The sequence below is a fragment of the Ctenopharyngodon idella genome, chromosome 14 (assembly GCF_019924925.1).
Source record: "Ctenopharyngodon idella isolate HZGC_01 chromosome 14, HZGC01, whole genome shotgun sequence".
In the NCBI taxonomy this organism is placed as follows: Eukaryota; Metazoa; Chordata; class Actinopteri; order Cypriniformes; family Xenocyprididae; genus Ctenopharyngodon; species Ctenopharyngodon idella.
The window spans coordinates 20,329,851-20,344,417 of NC_067233.1; the positions used below are offsets into that span (position 1 = coordinate 20,329,851).

Genomic DNA, 14,567 nt, shown 5'->3' on the forward strand with positions numbered 1-14,567 from the left:
TGACTTCATCTCGGCTGGAGAGACAGGCTCTATTGCATCCTTCGCCAAAAGGACCGCAATCTCCGCCCGCAGGACAGGGGCGTTTGGACCTGTCACCGAGGTGAACAGGATGCCGCTGAACCTGGGGGGACGCCTGGTGAACTGAATCGCGTAGCCGAGTCTGACTGTCCCAGTGAGCCAAGGGACGGGTTGGGAAGGCGGCGTGGAGCGCTGTGGCCCAACTCTGGAGGCAGTGCATCCCGAAGTAGAGGCTGTGAGTGGGGTGCAATCACGTGGCTCCAAGTGTCCCGTAAGGGACGGGGCAGGGTGGCGTGGGGAGGCTGCGCGTCCCCGGAGCACCAAAGCCCTGCCCATGGTGAAAGAGGGTGTGACTGAGAGTGAGTAAGCGGTGCGTCGCCCACTGTCAGCTCTTTTATTGAAAAAGTGGGTACAGAAATAAAAGGAAACACAGGATTCTCCACCCGGCCCTTTCCCGGGGGAAGGAGCGGTGCCTTCACCGGACCGCTTCTTAGACGACTTCTTAGAGGGCTTAGCGGCCTAGGCGGGTGGCGTCGCCTTCCTGCGGGTAGCTCGGGGAGGATGGGAAGATTCCGACCTCCCGGTAGCCTGTGCAGACACAGGGGGACGCCCTCGGCGAGGAGCAGACTAGGGGCCAGCCCGCAGCGGAATGGTGGCAACATCACGCCGGGGCAAGATGTGTTCGATGGCCTCCGTCTGCTTTTGCACTGCCGAGAACTGCTGAGCGAAGTCCTCGACAGTGTCGCCGAAGAGGCCGACCTGGGAAATGGGGGCGTCGAGAAAGCGGACTTTGTCGGCGTCCAGGGCCCGCGCTGTGACTTTTGTCGCCTGGAGGGCGAGGTCAGTCACCGTGCGCAGTTCTTGCAAGAGCCCTGGCTCAGAAATACCCTCGTGCAGCTCCTTGAGAGCTTTCGCCTGATGGACCTGCAAGATGGCCATGGCGTGCAGGGCGGAGGCCGCCTGTCCAGCGGCAGAGTCAGCCTTAGCAGCCAGAGCTGCTGTCGTCTTACTCGCCTTGGACGGGAGGCGCAGACGATTCTGCCAGGTGGCCGCAGACTGCGGGCACAAGTGCACCGCAATCGCATGTTCCACCTGTGGAATGTCCACGTAACCCTTGGCGGCCCCACTATCGAGGGCAGTGAGAGTGGAGGAGGCAGAAGAGCGGTTTCGGGCAGTAAAAGGTGCCTTCCATGTCTTCTGAACCTCCTCATGCACCTCCAGGAAGAAATGCACTGGGGCGGGACGTGGCTGAGAACCACGCCCCGCACCCAGAAACCAATCATCCAACCGCGATCGCTCGGGACACATCCTCAGAGTCCAACAGCCCACTCCCCGATGCAGCGATTGACATCTGATCCTCCTCCAGAGCGCCGAAAGTGACGCGGGGAACCTCCGTAGAGGGTCCCACAGCAGCAGCCAGCAACTCGACGGCACATGGCGTTGCGGAAGAGTGGGAGGTTCGTGGGGGCGGGCCTGACAAAGAAGCTCCCACTGTAACCCTCAGATCTCCCAGAGTGCTAACCAGACCAGCGGCCTTTACAGCCACGGGTGGCTGGGTAGCAGCAGAGGGGACTCGTGCCTCCGTGTTAAAGAAGGAGAGTCGCGATCTCAACGGCAACATGGACATGCCCTCGCAATGAGGGCACGTGCCATCCACGAGCGCTGACTCAGCATGCTGTTTACCCAGACATGTGAGACAGCGATCGTAGCCGTCAGACGAGGTCAGGAAATGACCGCATCCAGAAACACACGGACGAAAAGACATCTTAAAAAAGACGCTGATCGCCCGTGCTTGCTCTTTCAAAAATTTCCACCAGCTGAAGCACACGGGGATGAGTGCTGCACCATCCTGTGGCAGCACGCTGTTACACCCACCGCTGAGCGTGCCTTCCCACTAGCCAGAGAGATCCGAGCTGCAGCCACCGGAACAAAAACAATAAAAGCAATTAAAATTGCTGTTGTTGGAACCAGACCAAGCAATTAAAATTGCTGTTTTTGCTAGTAGAAATTCACTCTTCAGAGGTGAAAGGAAGATCCGAACCAATCGGCTCCGAAGCAAAAGTATGAATGGAAGTGAGTATGCCGGTCCTATTTATTCCCGGATGCCGGGGGTGTGGTCCGGCATGTAAATCTCACTGGCCAATTCCCATTGGCTTGTTTTGTATCCCTTGGAGGTGATTGGGCTCCCAAGCGAGACCCCATTACGTCAGCATCGACGTAACGTTGAACGTGACTGACTGAATGGGAACCTTTTTTCTATATGAAATATGTATAATATATCATTCTCTTTTTATTTAATTTTAAATCTTTAAATTCATTTTTAAAAAAAAAATTGTATTCTTTTTCGAACTTCTGGAACTGACTTGGAAGAAATTTAGTTCTGAATGGGACTCAACCCTGAATTCCCTGACAGTTTTAGGGCCTATTTACACCTGGTCACTTCATGTTCTCTGATAGCTATTCAATCCTGAAAAGACCAGATTTAAATGCCCTCTGAAACACTTTTGAGACGGATTTAAATCCGATCAGACACTTTATTTATATCATGCCACTTGTTTTTTGGGGGTTGCTTGTAGAGGCTTGTCTTGGGCATTTAAAACTTGGCATATATTACATTTTCTCCCCAGTTCGCGGTGCTGTTACTTGGCCACCAAAGAGGGTGCATTAAAGAGGACATGAGGACATTATAGTAGAGCTACTCCACTAACGAAATTAAAATATTTTTAGCATTTTTTTACTGTGCCAATTAATTTATTAGTAAATAATTATTATTTATAATTTATTTTTTTTATTAACCATTATTACATGCACAATGGCATATAAGAATGCACAATTTTAGCCCATTTCACGGCGCTGTTTCTCGGCCGCCACAGAGGGTGTGTTACAGTGGCTACAAGGACATTATAATAGAAGTACTTCTCTAACAAAATCCAATTTGCAGCTGCCTATTGGGCCTTCAGCACATTTAGCTTTAAGGTTATGTTAGGTTAGGGTTAGGGCCAGTACATAAAAGAAGGTAGAGTGTTTTTGCATTTGGCTCCTAAATTCTGGAATAGCCTTCCTAACACTGTTCGGGGCTTAGACACACTTTCTCAGTATATATCTAGATTAAAAACAAATCTCTTAAGCCAAGCATTCACATAATGGATCTCAAAACTGGCACTCCATTTATATCGGATTAAACTCAAATTATTATCTTTGTTTGAGATGTTATGAACAGTAGTTTTTCATCTGCTTTTCTGTTTCTACCTCGGAATGCCTATATCCTGAGGTAACTAGAGATTAGTTTGGATCCAGCCTTTTATGAATACTTCAGATGACCCAACACCCATGAATAGACATCAGATCTGGATAATCATACAAAATGATCAAGTTATCATTGCTTTAAAATGCACACTAATTTTGCTTAAATGCATATTTGATATTTGTAAATACTAAAATTGGTACAAAATTGGTCTTACAACTGTACTTTCTAATATTATCTCTTATAAAAGACTCTAAGTTCTGTAAGACTATTTTGTAACATAGAAACATGCATTTTCTGTAAAGCTGCTTTGAAACGATATGTATTGTGAAAAGCGCTATACAAATAAATGTGAATTGAATTGAATTGAATTGAATTAAATTGAATTGAATGAGCCATTGAATGAGACATTTGTTGGCTCATTTAGAGACGCTATATCTCAGCTGTCTTCAAGGGTGCGTTGAAAGATTCATAAGTGGCTTATACCCAGTGTTCTTGCCTATCACCATGCAAACATTCAGACATTTTTACTGTACTACTGTGAAGTTATGGTCCCATGATTTTGACATATGTGATAATAGAGTGTGACTGTCAGGACACATGTTTTACCTGCTCAATATACACTGCCTGGCCAAAAAAATAAATAAAATCGTATTTTAATAGGCAAATACTTAAGAGTCTATGGATGGATCTTTGGTTTACTCATTATTTTACTCTAAACATTGTCAAAAACAATTGATAACAACCTTGAATATTAAACTTTACTTGCAACTTTCCCTCTCTGAAGAAGCTGAGAAAATTGTGCCTCCTCGCACTGAAGTTTTCTGTGTCGTTTTTACTCCAGACGCAGGCAAAATGAAGACACAAAGCCCAAGTCTGAAATATTACATGCAAAACATTAATGTTAACAATTATTGCTTTAACATCATCAAAATAATTAAATTTTTATTATGTATTGCTGTTTCCTTTCCTTAAAGGGAAACTAAATGCATTACATTCGTGTTTAATCATGAAGATGTAGAGAAAGACTTAAAATTTGATAATCTGTTGATAATCATAGATAATCATGATAATAACAGACTTCAAAAAACTTTTTGTAAAGGTTAAGATACCCACTATATTAAAATTGAAAAAACAACCATTTTTTAGAGTGTAGGGAAAAGCCCCCAGTGAAACTTCAAAATGATACAGTAAAAATGTCTTAAAAATTGGGATGGTGATAACCAAGGATAATAGGTATAAGCCCCCAGTGAAACTTTTAATGCACCCTCAAAGACAGCTGAGATACAGTGCCTACAATTGGGCCAACGAAACAATTGCCAATTAAACTATTGTCACATATGTCAAATTCATGGGTCCATTCATGGGTTCAAGGATCTAGGGCTGCATCTAAAATCGCATACTTCTCTCCTATATAGTAGGCGAAAAACAGTATGTGACAAAAGAGGTATGTCCGAATTCACAGTATTCATAAAAGAGTAGGCAAAAAGTACCCGGATGACCTGCTTGTTCCAGTGAGATTCTGAAGTGTACATACGGGAGAGGAATTGTGAATGGCAGTGAAGCGACGTAACTGATGCTGGTAGGTCACGTGATAAGGGCAACATGGCGATGTCTATGATGATAACCAAGGACAATAGGTATAAGCCCCCAGTGAAACTTTTAACACACCCTCAAAGACAGCCAAGATATAGTGCCTCCAAACTGGCCAATAATACGATGGCTCTTTCAACTGTATTGTCCCATATGTTCTTCATGGGTCCATAACTTCAAAATGGTACAGTAAAAATGTCTGGCAATTGGCATTGTGATAGACAAGAACACTGGTGGGTATAGTAAAACTGTGAAACTTTTAATATAAAATATTTTACACATCAGTGCAGAGATGATATTTGGCATCAAAAAGGAAAAAAAAAAAAAAAAAAACGACAACCTTGTGTGCTTCTGTTGGCACTTAGTCTAGGATTAAGTATTTTTAAATTTTGAATACAAACACTGTTTTGAACTTCAGAAGTTTTGGGAATATATAATGACATTGAGTAGTCTGGTTTTGAGCTCTAGGCTGCTATGTCTTTTAAGATGTCTTTTAGTGAATGGGGCGCATTGATGGACAAAATCCTGTACCTGCTCTCATTTGTTTGTATAGCCTTGTTAGCTTTAACTGTCACTCACAGTTAACTTGTCATTCATTATCTCTATTTGATCAGAATTAATATATAGATTAATTATTTGTCATCAAACAAATTGTAACATTCTAACTCATTTTTGAAGGAACTATGAATTTTGGTCAAGACTGTGTAAATGTCTTGTTCTGACTGCACTTTCATCTCAGAAGCATTTTTAAACTGATCATGCTTGCATTAATTAGAGGAGTGAATGGTAAAGACATTTTGACTGGTTAGCAGTGGGTGACCAGGAGGACTGAAGCTAGCAAGGCTTGTTTGCCAGCTATACATGTTAAATGTTGATATTTGTATATATTTTCATGTATAAAGGACATGTAAGGTAAGAGGCGTTAGTAATATAAAGACCATAACGTTTACAGTATTGCAATAAACGTTTTGATCACTGATTGTGTACTTTATTTCAACATAACCTAGCAAAAGTAAGATTATCTGTGTTTTCCAGAGCTAAATAATACACTGCCCGGCCAAAAAAAAAAACAAAAAAGTCGCTCTTTGGATTTTAATAGGCAAATAATTAAGAGTCTATGGATGGATCATTATTACAGTGATTATTATTTTTCTAGCATGTTATATGTTTGGCAATGGTTCTTTTAACCCGAAAAGATGGAGTGTGTAGCTTTTAATTTCTTAAACAGCCATGTATTAAGATGTATCATGACCATATTCCAGGATGACAATGTCAAGATTCATCAGGAAAGAATTGTTGGGAGGGAGCATGAAGAATCATTTTCACACATGCATTGGCACTGACCTTAACCTCATTGTAAGTTTTTGGGATGTGCTGGAGGAGACTTTACAGAGTGCTCACCTCTTGCATTATCAATACAAGATCTTGACCAAAAAATGATGTACTTCTCGATGGAAATAAATGTTGTGATGTTATTTCCATCAAGAGGTGCATCAATTTTTGGTCAAGATCTTGTATTGACAATGCAAGAGGTGAGCACTTTGTAAAGTCTACTCCAGCACATCCCAAAGACTTTCAATGAAATTAAGGTTGGGACTCAGAGGTGCCAATTCATGTGTGAAAATGATTCTTCATGCTCTCTGAACCATTCTTTCACAATTTTAACCCTGGTGAATCTTGACATTGTCATCCTGGATTATGGCCATGATGTGTCTTCCTACATGGTTGTTTAAGAAATGAAATGCTACACACTCCATCTTTAAGGGTTAAAAGAACCTTTGCCAAACATATAACATACTACAAACATAATAATCACTGTAATAACGATCCATAGTATTTGCCTATTAAAATCCAAACAGCAACTTTTTTTTTTTTGGCCGGGCAGTGTATAATCCATCAATATATAGAAAATAAGGTCTGATTTCAGTATCAAATAATTTAATTATTGTTTTGCAACTAATATTGGCTGTAGGGGTATTTAGTTAGTCAAAAAATATGTCAAACTTGTAAATAATTAGATCAGTGATTGGGACTTGTTGTTATACTGTTTAAATTAAGCAAGTTAGAATGCAATTATTGTTAATTTTGGTAAAGTACATGTTTTCCCCTATAATTTTATCATTCCTATTACCACTTTCACTGTGTAGTACAAGATTCTCCTATTCAAATCTAAGTGATAAACGAGTTAGGTCAAAAATAAAGTAATTAAAAAGTGGTCAGATGTTACCTAATAGATTACATTACTAAGTGCCGTTTTCATCATGTAGTTTGCATTCAGTAATGGACTACAATTTGTAATCTACCCAGCACTGTGTGTGTGTGTGTGTGTATGTGTGTGTGTATATATATATATATATATATATATATATAATATAAAATTTAGTTATCTTGTCAAAAATCAAAAATCACCACAAGATGGCGGCACATGTTCATAAATGTAAAGCAAGTTTTGCAAGTAAGGGCAGTGACGAGCCCTGTTTGGATGAGCTGTGTTTCCTCTGGGGCTTTTGCTGGATTTTTTTTTATTTTTTATTATTATTATACACGTTCATAAAGTCCACAAACAATTGTCTTTATTAATCCTATTTAAAAGTGTGCAACAGCATATGTGCATAAATGTACAACATTGTCTATGAAGAACAACAACATATTTACATTAGATGAATATGTATACCACGTGTGCTCAGGATCTGCATTGATCCAATTTATGTGGATCTAGGCAGCAAGATCCATCATCATACTGATGAGAAGGTAACATGACCAGTTGTGAGATATTACTCCAGCTGTATCTCTAAACATTTATTCACTGAGGGCCTCCCATGTTAAGACACTTTTAATATTGTTTGCAGCCTTTAGCTGACACTATATCACCTAGGCAGAGGTGTAAAGTACTTGAGTAAATGTAATTAGTTACTGTACTTAAGTATCTTTTTGGCTACTTTGTAGTTGTACTGAGTATCAAAGATATTGGCAACTTTTACTCTCTACTTGACTAAATTTTTGAGCAAGTAAATGTAACTTTTCTGCAGCAGTTTGTTTCTGATATAAATAAGTGATACCACCACCTAAGGGCACTGAAGGTACTATATCTTGTGCATTTTGCCTTTACTCACCCAAAACAAGGATACTTTACGTGAATGTGAGTGCATTAGCAGGTAGTTGCTGATTGCAGATGTTTTATTTATTAGATGAGGAAATGACTGCAGCTGGTAATGAGGCTTAAACCAGCACATACAGTAGACTCTGACTATTTAATTTTACTTAACATTGTTTTATTTATCCGCTATATTGACAAGACCGTTTTGAAGGATATTGGTTTACTTATGGCCTTTCTGTGCACTTGAGCTCAACTGAGACTTGAGAGTTTGTAGACGTTTAAAAGGTTGTTGTGTCAGCCTTGATTTATTGCAACATTGAGGTGTTCCGTTTTATTTTGATTTTAGAAAATAAACTTGATTTCTCATCTTACAAATCAATTGATTCTTATTTTCACTGGCATGTCTCTCAGGACTAGTGCATCTCTGAGCCTACATTCAGCATGAGTAAAATACTTAAGTACTGTTAAAATCAGATACTTTAAGACTTTTACTCAAGTCGTATTGGAATTGGTTACTTGTAACTTGTAGTGGAGTCATTTTCAATGTAAGGTATCAGTACTTTTACTCAAGTATGGTTTTCAGGTACTCTTTACACCTCTGCACCTAGGCCACTAAAACTCTTGTGCTCGCTAGTGTGATTGGATGTGTAATTATTTTTATAGGTCTTTTGGAATGTCAGACAGTTGTTGCAAATTGCATTTGTCCAGGTCAATTTTTTAGGGTACAACTGGATTTAGAACGTGGTAAAATGACGTTTTGCAGTTGAAATTGTGATTTAATTATTCACAGAAAAATGGTTTTATTTTATATAGACTATTAATAATGAAAACAGTAATATTTTAATATATTTATTTAGTTATGAATTGTAAAAAATAATAGGCCAACATTTTATTTTTACTTAGTCTATTATTATTATTATTATTATTATTATTATTATGAAAGAGTTAAACAGTGAGAGTGAATTGGCTCGCTGTGATTGGTCTAAAGTTGGCCGTAGGGCTGGACCGTCTCACACTCAAGTGTGTGTGTGTGTGTTACTTTTGTCTGGACTGCGAAATATTTAGTTAACGGAATTTGAAACACCGTTTTGATACAAATTTTGGCGCTGTAAATAATTTGTCTTCTGTGTTTTGTTATCTGAAGAATATATGGAGATAAAGTCGATGTGATTTGAAGTGCTTGCTCGATACATCGCGCGGTGACTGTCATCTACAGAAGTTTACGGCGATCAGCGCGTGTTTTAAAAAGTGTCGAGTGAAAATACATGACGTCAGAGCGTTCAGGAATACAATTGCGCGTGATAATTAAACCTATTCAATTCGCTGGATCCGGTGTTGAGTGCATGAGGATTTCTGATGTGGTGCCCAGTGTACATGGGTATGATTTGTCTGGAGTGTTTTAGCAGGATGTAAGCATGATCTTTTATCTATTAGTCGCGAGGAACAGATTTATGAACGTTTTCAGCGTTTGGTAAGTCTTGTATTTTTGACTTGGAATATTTTATGTTTTAAAATGTACCTTTTACCCACTTGAACCCACTATGCACATGTACTGGTTATTGCATGAATCAAAATATCTCTATGCTGCAATGTTGTGATTTAACGGAAACAATGATTTTATAAGACAACAGAAGTGGTGTTAGAATTGTAATTGTAATTCAATCCTACACACATTTACAAAGTTGCAGAAGTTCATAAGGGTTTTGTCATTGCACTGATGTTTTAGAGTAATTCACCAGTTCTTTTTCTCACTAACAGCTTTATTTCTTTCATAGATTGAAGAACCAGTGAGCTTTAATAGGGACATCATGAAACTCTTTTGGATTGTTTTCTTCGTTTTTGACATTATTTTCATAACAGACTGCGCTAGAGGTGAGTAAAAGTATATTTGCCCTTGTAAAATGTCTGGGGGGAAAAATGAAGCCATTACAGCAAACTCGTGGTAAACTGGTGTAAAATACATGACAAAGAAAACACAACTTCTTATGTTTTAATCATTTTTATATTTTAATAGTCTTGGTTATTTATAAACAGTTTAGAAGTAATTTTGTCTCCATAGGTTGAGTTTATGAACATAATACTGTATATTTGTTCTAGTTGCAGTCGCAAAATAGTCACATGCATGTCATGTGTACTTTTCAGTATGCTCAAGATTTGTAATAAAAAGTGTAACAAAAAGATTTTAAGCTTATAAGGTGACAAACTTGTCAGGTTTTAGACCAAGTCTTCCTAGTATGTTTAATAAATTAATCAATTAATGTGATTAAAAAACTATTCAAAATATTCACTTTCAAAGATTGGCAAGAATCAATTAGCTGCTTTTATTTTTTATTTATGTATTTTTTCCCCCCAACCTTAATGTGACTTTATGGTTCTTTATTTGATGCTATATAACTGCAGTGTGTTTGGTAGTAAGTTCAGTGTGAAAAAAAGAAAAGAAATCATATTCAAGGTTCAATTGTGATGGGTTCAGTTCAGCTTTTGTATGACTCACTAATAAGATGTGATATTCTATTGATAGGCTAAACTTGATTTAAAACTTGATTTTAAATGATGGCCTGAAAACGTGTAAATTCAGTCCATCTCTTGCATTTACCGAGTTGAAATTCAATTGTCCTGGACTTTAAGGATTCCTTTAACCTGTCTGTTGAGTTCAGGATCAGACTGAGGGCTGGAGACTTTCAGGTTGTGTCACTGGCATTGTTTGCTGAATGCAGTCCTCTTGCATTAGCTGTTCTCCTTTTTTTTTTTTCGACTGAAATGAAACATCATTTCCATTCAGATTGGACTGAATGGGGTTGGGGCCGCTGATGGGCAGATAGTACAGCTCACTGCCTCCACTCCATCAGGGCTACATATGAAGCGTGATGGAGTCTCCCTTTTGCGTTAGCATACACCTCAGACTCAACAGCCTGTCACCGGAGCTGGCAAGAGATAAAGAGAGAGAGAGAGAGAGAGAGAGAGAGGCTGAGCGGCTGAGCGATGTCTGTGTAGATTGCATCTGTGAGGGGCCCTGAACAATGTGGCATTCACGGTCACATAGCCTGGCCTTCATGGAGACGCTTAGCCAAAAGTAAACAGAAATGCAGAAAGCAATGTGATTAGATTTACCAATTATGTTTGTTTGCTGTACATTACCTAAGGTGTGCCTCCCAAGCCAGAAGGATTTGTGTTTACAAGCAAATGCAGACAATTTGCCGCCTCTATTGTATTTGAGGCTCAAAGCGAATGTGTTTGATATGCTGCACTTGTTACATAGAACTTGACTGATGGAACAAAAATCTGATCTGTCTATTAAAGCTTGTTCAGTGATAGTTGCATTACCTCAAAGTCTCCTGCATTTCAGAATTCTGAATGGAATGATTTGATGAGACACAGTGAACTGGCCAAACTCTTAAAAATCAAGGTTCTTTTTTGGCATTGATTGTTCCATAAAGAACCTTTAACATCCATAGAATCTTTCAAGCACAAAGGTTCTATTAAAGCGAATAAAGTTCTTCAGATTATTAAAATGTTATTAACACAAATTGTAAAATGGTTCTTTTAAGAACTGTTCACTGAAAGGTTCTTTGGAGAACCAAAAATGGTTCTTCTATGGCATTGTGAAAACCCCCTTTTGGAACGTTTACTTTTAAGAGCAGTTGAATGTTTGGGTTCAAAGATTTCAATTCTCTCAAAATGCATATCTGCTTTTACATCCAGAATGAAATTAATGGCAAATATGGCATAAATAAATAAATAAACAAACATTGGTTAAATGGTTAGTTTAGCAAAAAATTACAATTCTGAAACAATTTTATCACCTTTATGTCATTTCAAATCCATAGGACTTTAGTTCATCTTTGAAACACAAATTAAGAATTTTTTTATTCAAACCTGTGAGATTTCTGTCCCTCCATTGAAAGATTTAATGTCGGCTTTTATTCACATGTAAACATTGATCAATGCACCTACATAGAGCACATCAAATGTGGTAAATGGTAGTTCAAATGTACTTGCTTGCCGCACCAGAACCAATGAGATTTGTTCTCACATGTTACGCACGAACGGCTAAGTCAAGTCACCTTTATTTATATAGTGCTTTTTACAATGCAGATTATGTATAAGCAGCTTTACAGTGATAACAGGAAAATAATTTTGGCTGCACAGCAGCTCTAGAAGAAAATGCTGTCATTGTCCATCTTAAGTAAGTTCAGTATTGATTTATTCCATTGTAAAATTCATTAGTTATTAATTTAGTTCATTTATCTATAGAGCATCTCTGGAGAAAACAGTGATGTCATCATCCAGCTCAGTTCAGCTAGCATAGAATGGTGTCAATGCAGGCAGATCAAAAACATTGTTGAATATCAAGTGTCCCCAAACTAAGCAAGCCAGAGGCAACAGCAGCAAGGAACCAAAAATGAGAAAAAAAACCTTGGGAGAAACCAGGCTTAGTCAGGGGGCCAGTTCTCCTCTTGCCAACAACGAACAGTGCATGATTATGATTCAGGCAGCGTTAAAGTGAAAGTGACGTGACATGTAACCAAGTATGGTGTCCCATACTCAGAATTTGTGCTCTGCATTTATCCCATCCAAGTGCACACACACAGCAGTGAGCAGTGAACAAACACATACACACACCGTGAACACATACCCGGAGCAGTGGGCAGCCAATTTTGGCTGCGGTGCCCGGAGAGCAGTTGGGAGTTCGGTGCCTTGCTCAAGGGTCTCACCTCAGTCGTGGCATTGAGGGTGGAAGTCAGATTACGGGTCATAAATCAGATTGGGATTGAAACAGTCAAAATATTTAATCCAGTTCCATCTGGTTGAGCTGCCGTTGACCATATTTGATGTGAATAAAAGTCTAAATAAAATATGTTCACATAAAGTGGTAATTTCTCTTTAAAAGACTTTGATTAAACCGCTCGATTCATATGTTTTACAGTCTCTTTATGAACCTTTTGATCCATCAGAGTTTTGATGGAAATAACTTATAATGAAGGGACAGAAATCTCTCAGGTTTCATTAAAAACTTCTTAATTTGTGGTTTGAAGATGACGATTTTCATTTCATATCCCTTTAACCCTCTGGCGCTGTTGAGGGTCTTTTTGACCCTAAATAACTTTTTTTTTTTTTTTTTTTTCAGAAAACGTCATCTTTATCCAAATGGCATGAGACTTTGTACGGTGGTCAACACTTTCTAGATCTACAAATAAAAAAAATAAATTGGAATGATATCTGTTTTTATGATAGTGTGAAAAAAAAAAAGAAAGAAGTCATACTCGTACTGTTCGGGGTCTCTGGATAGTCCGCTTAGAAAATGGACAAAATTCATCCTCAAAATCAGAAACAACGCAGAACGCACATAGACAGAAATGAAGTGGCACACTTCAAAACATTCACAATGCAAAATTATCATGCTCACACACACACACACAGAGAGAGAGAGAGAGAGAGAGAGAGAATCCATGTGCTTTATTTGCTAATTTGTTATTGCTGTTCAGTTTATTGCATTTTGATGTTCATGTCGTTTATTTGTACACGATATGTAATATAACTGTTCATTTCTGTTAATATTTGTTCTGTTTATTTAGTAACTGAAGTGTAGATTAAATTTGTAGAATTAAATGAAAAACAGGTGTTTGAAATAAATGATAAACTCTAAAGACTTTTCTCTTTGTAACGCCTTGTTCAGGTTTGATTCTAATCATAATGTAACATTATTGAAAAACTGATTTTTTTTTTTCATACAAAAAATGCTAAACTTTGACAAAAAGTAATTTTTATTGTTATAATTGTGATTTCATTATATGTAGATATGAATCCATTTGCAAAAAAAAAAAGAAACTTGTCTTGAAATAGCAAATAGCAAATAGTGGAGCTCTGCAGCCATCTGCAGGATAAAGTGATTCATTTTTTTACTTTTAAAACTGCATTTTCCAAAAGATGGGCAAAAATCTTATACTAAACCATGTCAAATTATCCATGTTTTATGAAGTGAATTTTACATAAAAAGCTTTTATATATTTAATTTTTTTTAATTATAAAAAAAATCATAAATCCTCTAAAAACTGCACAAATGTGGAGTAAAAACATTAAGAAACTGAGTAAAATTACATTTGTTTAAAAAATAATATTTTGTTACAAAATTACATTTTGTTGCCTGGGGACCCCAAACAGCACAAGTGTCCACCCCAAATGAACAGAGCACAAGGGTTAAATACTGAACCATCTGACAGAAGCAAAAAAAAAAAAAAAAAAACTTTATTCAACAATTTTGTCTCTCCCCTGTCAGTCTTCTACGCTGTTTACATCGTATAGACAGTGCTAGCTTTTGTGTACTATGTCAGAACGCAGATTCATTATTGGCCAGCTTCCATGCGTCGTGCTGTTCACTGTTCACGTCACATTTGGACGTAAACATGGAAGCCTGTACTGTCTATAGAACGTAAACAGTGTAGGAGACTGACAGGGGAGAGACAAAATTGTTGAATAAAGTCTTTGTGATATAACAATAATCTTTGTGATATAACAATAATTTGTGTTCCGAAGATGAACGAAGGACTTATGGGTTTGGAACGACATGAGGGTGAGTACTTAAAGGGATAGTTCACCCAAAAATGAAAATGATCC

The 14,567-nt window shown here is 38.3% G+C and overlaps 1 protein-coding gene and 1 long non-coding RNA gene across 3 annotated transcripts in view; one reads left to right on the forward strand and one right to left on the reverse strand.

Annotated features, from left to right (window-relative positions):
* Positions 1–14,567, reverse strand: part of LOC127494694 (uncharacterized) — a 447,433-nt gene that overhangs the window by 183,900 nt on the left and 248,966 nt on the right. The gene's annotated exons all lie outside the window — the stretch shown is intronic.
* Positions 8,953–14,567, forward strand: part of fgfrl1a (fibroblast growth factor receptor like 1a) — an 87,739-nt gene continuing 82,124 nt past the window's right edge. The window contains exons 1-2 of one of the 2 annotated variants that reach the window (XM_051860763.1): positions 8,953–9,423; positions 9,728–9,824. In XM_051860763.1, the coding sequence (XP_051716723.1) occupies positions 9,761–9,824 (64 nt within the window). In that variant the 5' untranslated portion in view covers positions 8,953–9,423; positions 9,728–9,760. The remainder of the gene's footprint in view (positions 9,424–9,727; positions 9,825–14,567) is intronic. The other variant, XM_051860760.1, reaches the window with a different exon arrangement.